The 5,647-nt window shown below is 28.9% G+C and overlaps 1 protein-coding gene across 1 annotated transcript in view; it reads left to right on the plus strand.

Annotated features, from left to right (window-relative positions):
- Window positions 1-4,798, plus strand: part of LOC106472031 (F-actin-uncapping protein LRRC16A-like) — a 60,690-nt gene extending 55,892 nt beyond the window's left edge. The window contains exon 4 of the mRNA XM_013932660.1: window positions 4,321-4,798. Within this exon, the coding sequence (XP_013788114.1) occupies window positions 4,321-4,431 (111 nt within the window). The 3' untranslated portion in view covers window positions 4,432-4,798. The remainder of the gene's footprint in view (window positions 1-4,320) is intronic.
- Window positions 4,799-5,647: the final 849 nt, after the last annotated feature.

Consider the following 5,647-nt stretch of genomic DNA (forward strand, 5'->3'; position numbering starts at 1 on the left):
GTATTTATTTATCTTAAATTTTTTTTTACGTTAATAAACTTTAATTATTTAATTACTATTATTTCATCAATATTAACTTATTTTATTGTGTTGGTCAATTTCACCAACCTCATAACCATCATAAAAATTAGGAAATAAATCTAAGTTACCTTTATTTTGTTCTATAATAACTGTTAATTGTAACAGGAAACTACAAATGTTTATTCTAAATAGCTTAAATCTCATAACAGTATACATCTGTTTATATTTATTATTTTTTTGTTTTATTGACCTTTGAACTGGGTCTGACTAAAAATACCCTGACACAAATACCCTGCAGCTCACATTACTGTATCAAATATTTTTTTCGTTATCTTACCTGATAAGTTTCTATTTTTATTAGTTTATTTACTTTCATAATGATAAATAAAGAGAATGAATGAAAAACATATAATCTCGTAATCAAATATCAAAGACTCTTTCATTAAAACTTTATATTTTATCCCTTATTTACTCTACTGTAACATTATACTTGATTCTCCAGGTTGTATAATGAAAATAAAGGTTGCAGTAAGCAAAATAAAATGTATAGTATTGTTAGTATTCAAAGAGTTTATACTTCTCACCTTTTTATATTTATTTTCTGTAGTAATTTTATTGTTTGGAGCTAACTTAGAAACTAGATGAAACAAAATAAATAGTACTTTCTGTCCCTTTTCAATATGGATCAGGAAGTTCCAAAGTAAATCACCTGAGAGTTTCTTCTAGTCTTTTCACACCTATTTCATATCTTTATTCTACTGTTAGTGGCTGAAGTAGAAACCTTCTGAACATAAAGCAATGAATCACCACTCCTTACTTAGTTTGATACCATCAATATCAAATTAGCTCAAGTGATGCAATTCCCAGAACATTCCCTGGTTTGAAAACATAGTGGGGTAAAATTCATCAACTTGTCGACAGTATAATTGTTACAGTTACAATTGTCTAAAGTATTATGAAATTTTTATGTTATGACTTTAAAGAAAGTCCAGGTCAATCCAATAAAGCGATAAGCAGATATATCCTACAGAAACTATTTGAATTCTGATTCTGAGAACACTGTGGGGTAGAATTTTCCAGCTTCTTTGAAGTACAGTGGTTGCCACAAGAATTGTCTAAAGTACTTTATAAAAGTGAAAGAAAATGTTTATGATATGGCTCTGTACAAAGTTGTATCTGATCCAATAACCTTGAGTGGGCTGGATTTATGTGTAAAATAGGTGAGAAAGTGCTTATGAACATCCTGTTTCCTATTTTACCAGGCTTACACAGTAACCAATAAATGTGTAGTTTCCAATATTTTGTAAGGAACAGTGAGGTTTTGGTTACCATACATTACATATGTATATATATATATATATTATTACTGTTTGCAAATAAATATTTAAGTTTCATTTATTTTTCTTAAAACATATCACAGTAAATTAACAATATTTGGAAAACAATGATCTCCAATACTTACGATGTTTTGAACTTCTTTTTTGCACTTGTGAGTCGTACTTGCTAACCCTCATTGTAAGCCTTGTCCAAATTCACATGTCGATGTACGAAAAATAATTTTTGTAGACTTTGTATATACATTTTTGAATACCAAAAAATTATAAATGACAATACTGATACAACAAAAATCTATTGTAATTTACCAGGCTCTTTAACTATGTTGTATTTGGGTCTAAAAAAATCTAATTTCTGTTCAGAAGATAGCATTGATGATAATACTTCAAAATCTCCAACAATATAAGAGCTTTTCTCTCATAAATAACTCAGAAAAACTAACAGACTTACGTAGAGGATATGTAGAGCTTTTGAGTGGTTATAAATTTATAGGTATAAAAAAGCAGACATAGATAAACAAGTCTTCTCAAATGAGTGAAGTGGTGGGCAGAGCCAATGTGGTCGATTTATTAGATATTTTGATATCTCAGCAAATAGAAAAGGTAGGAGGTTCTTATTTTTTATTCTAGCTTGCCAATATTGGAAATTTGACTTTATAATTTCTATTAAACTATAGACATCATATTATTGGAGTCATAAAGTGTAATTTGACCAAACTGAAAAGATGACGTACCAGTGTGATACACGAAAATTTATATTTAGCTTTTTTTATATATATTTACTTTCATATTAAGAAATTAACTAATGTAGGATACTAAAATTTTAATTAAAATCTACAGTTTGATAATAACAAGTTTATTTACATACATTCTTAAAATAGTAGTTCAATAAAATTTTGAATCTAAGTCTACAAATGTGATGACATGCTGTCTGACCCCTAGCTACCTGTAACAATAGGGTTAATAAGAACCATGTTGGATGTGTAAATTTGCATGTAAACATTATTTCCATCTAATACCACTGTTATAGAGGTGGTTATTTTCAGCAAAATCAAAGGATACATAATGAAATGTGACTTGTATTAATGAATCTGTCAAATTACTTTTTACCTTGACCAATCAAAAAGTTACAAATTGAAGATCCAAGAGTTTACAGTTTAAGTACCTCTGAGATCTTATCCTACACAGATGATCTTAGACAAGTATTATCCTGAATGTAATCAACTAAAAATTCCCTGGTTCAGTTTTTGGACAAATGGTGATTTAATAAATTGGAGAGCAGTGTTGCATAGAATAAATATGAAGTGAGCTATATTTGTCATTTGGAATTAATTGTGATGACATTTTACTTTATTTTTTTGTACTCACAATCTGAGGGTTGCAGATTTGAATCCCCGTCACTGAATACGCTTACCCTTTCAGCCATGGGGACATTATTATGTGAAAGTCAATCACACTATTAATTGGTAAAAAGTTTGTCCAAGAGTTGGCAGTGGGTGGTGTTAACTTACTGCCTTCTCTCTAATCTATCTAAATTAGGGATGGCTGGTGCCATGTAGTTTTGCACAAAACTCAAAACAAAACAAACCTATAGACAGTATATTGTGTATTGCATTTTCTTCTTTTTCATTTTATTATGTACTAGTGAAAGTACCCAGCTTCGTTCGGGGTTTTAGGTTGATTTATTCTGGATGACTATGTCAGTGTGTGTATTCTGAACCCTTTTTAGCATAAAAGTATAACCCATATACTTTTGTTGGACTGGCCTGTTTATAAAGGTAACCTTCCCACTGACTTGTCCTCCAATTTTAAACTTAAATAATAAAAAACAAACCTCTTTAATTAATGAAGCTTCTAAATTAAAAAACAACAAATATTCTTTTTTAATTTTGTAATTTATATGTTTCATTTTATACTTTCAGCACATAGCCTTTTAACAACAATAATAGGTTATTCTTTTACTGCTAAGAAACTTGATATAAAAATCACTGTCTTTTCTATATATTAGAAGTTGTTATATAAGGAACCACTTATTTTTTATGTGGTTTTTTGCTAGATTGTTTCATTAAAAAAATGTGCATGTACATGCTCACGTGGATAAGATAAGTAATACCCAGGTGCACATTCTCAGTATGGGTGTAAAATTTCAGATGTCTAGGTTCTTTCCCCTTGGAGCTGTGGCAGTCACACTTCTTTTCTATGTGTTTTTTTTCCTAGCTTTCCTCATTAAAGAGATGCAAGCACACACATGGATATGTAATAATATCTAGGTGCATACCCTCAGGGTCCACTTAGTATGTGTGCAAAATTTCAGGTTTCTAGGTTCTTTCCTCTTAGAGTTATGGCAGTCACACACCTAGACACACAGACACACTTTTTTATTATTATAGATAATATGCATCATTGTTGCTTTTTTACAATTTAAATTTTAGAAAAGTAGGAAAGTTTCTGAAAATTATAATTAGAGTATGCTTATATGTAATTAAACTTATTTGATTTTCAGAAATGCATTGCTAGTGTATTATATTTTACTTGAATAGAAGTTATTGTAATAAGAATACATTCTTGTATTTTTTATACTAATATATTGTAATTTAAAATCACATTAAGATTTATAAATTAAACCACACAATTTTCTTTACTGTTCCAGTACAGATTTTCTAGTAAGAAGTGTGTATAATAGCATTTCAACTATATCTTATTTGTTGTTTGTCATGGCCAGGGAGGTTCTTTGCTTTGATGTCGAGTGAAGGCCTTGTTGACAGTGGAATGCAACAAAACTTTTGATACAATCTTTTTTCTTTAATTTGAAATATGTATTGGGACTGTAAGTAATAATGTGTGATTTAAATTATTATAAGCTTTGTTGCTATATCATGTCTATTGTGATGTTATTTAAAGTGTTTGTGTACTCTAAAACTTACCATTTTTAATGCAATGTGGTCTGCAAATCTTTCACTTAAAGGTTGAAGAAACATTCCATTACATGGACTTGCAAGCTGTTGAGAGCAGGAATCAAAACCAAGTAAGTGAAAATATACTTCAAGTTTTAGTAAAAAAGCTATCAGTTATTTGAGATTGCTATTAGCGTTATTTTATTTTGTAGCAAATGTATACATAATGCATATATTGGATGCCTCATATTCATGTTGCCAGAATGTACAGCTGAAAGTGTCATGCTTCAGTTTCCTTTTCTGTTTTTGCTTGTAGTTTAGGGACAAATAACATAGACAAAGCAATAAATCTGTCATCAATGAATAACATTTATCTTACAATTTAATATAAATGGCCAGTATCTTATTATTAGCATAATTCCATTGTAGAATTAGAAATTATCTATACTTTGTTGTAGGGTGAAAGAGAAACTACACCACTGAGGATATTTTTAATAATATTAAGTTGTAAAAGCATAGTATTAAGATCTCCTGAAGTAAGTCAAACAATAATATTGACATCAAACTAAACACATGTAACAAAAATTTTTTATAAAATATAAAAAGATTAAAATCTTGCTAAAAAATAAGAAATTAATGTTGTAATAAAACTTCTTTTATTCTTTTAGATATTGTGTTTGTAAATTTTCAGCTTCTTAATTTTACTATTTTTTGTCTCTTCCTTCTTGCATTAATTGATTTTCCTCTCAGGCTAATTTGATGACCAACTACAGGACAAATAAATATTACACAATTCATGAAAATTAGGCCGTACTTGTACAGCAACTTGAAGTATGAAATGTAAACATATATGATAATGACATGAAAGTTGATGTCAAATGATAAAAGAAATTTAAATACGATGTATCAACTTAAATATACTTCAACTTATAACTAAGCTGAAGTAGTTGATAAGAAATGGAAAAAAGAAAACAATTTCTAAAATGGAAAAACCTGTTTGAGACTTAAGAATTTATTTCAATTCAAGGATGTACATAATTTCTAAGAATATGAAGTTTTTGTTACGTTATACTTACAAGTTCACATATTCTTGCCTTGAGAAGAAACATAGTGATAAAATGAGAAAACACACCAATTGTTGCTCATCACTTACTGAATGTAATATGTTGCTATTAAGACAGGTAATTTCAGTATTGTTTAGTAGGCTGAATATATACAGCAGTTAAGAGTTCATAGTAGGTTTAACACTTGCAACTCTGAATTTAGCTCTGAACCAAATATATTGGGTCTTCTGCTTATAATTCAAAGAGAAACAGAATACCCATATTTTCCGTAACAGTTATATTTAGGGCAAATTGATACAGATAATTGAAATAAAGTGTTCATGTAATTATATTA

The sequence above is a fragment of the Limulus polyphemus genome, unplaced genomic scaffold (genome assembly GCF_000517525.1).
Source record: "Limulus polyphemus unplaced genomic scaffold, Limulus_polyphemus-2.1.2 Scaffold5029, whole genome shotgun sequence".
NCBI classification, from domain to species: Eukaryota; Metazoa; Arthropoda; class Merostomata; order Xiphosura; family Limulidae; genus Limulus; species Limulus polyphemus.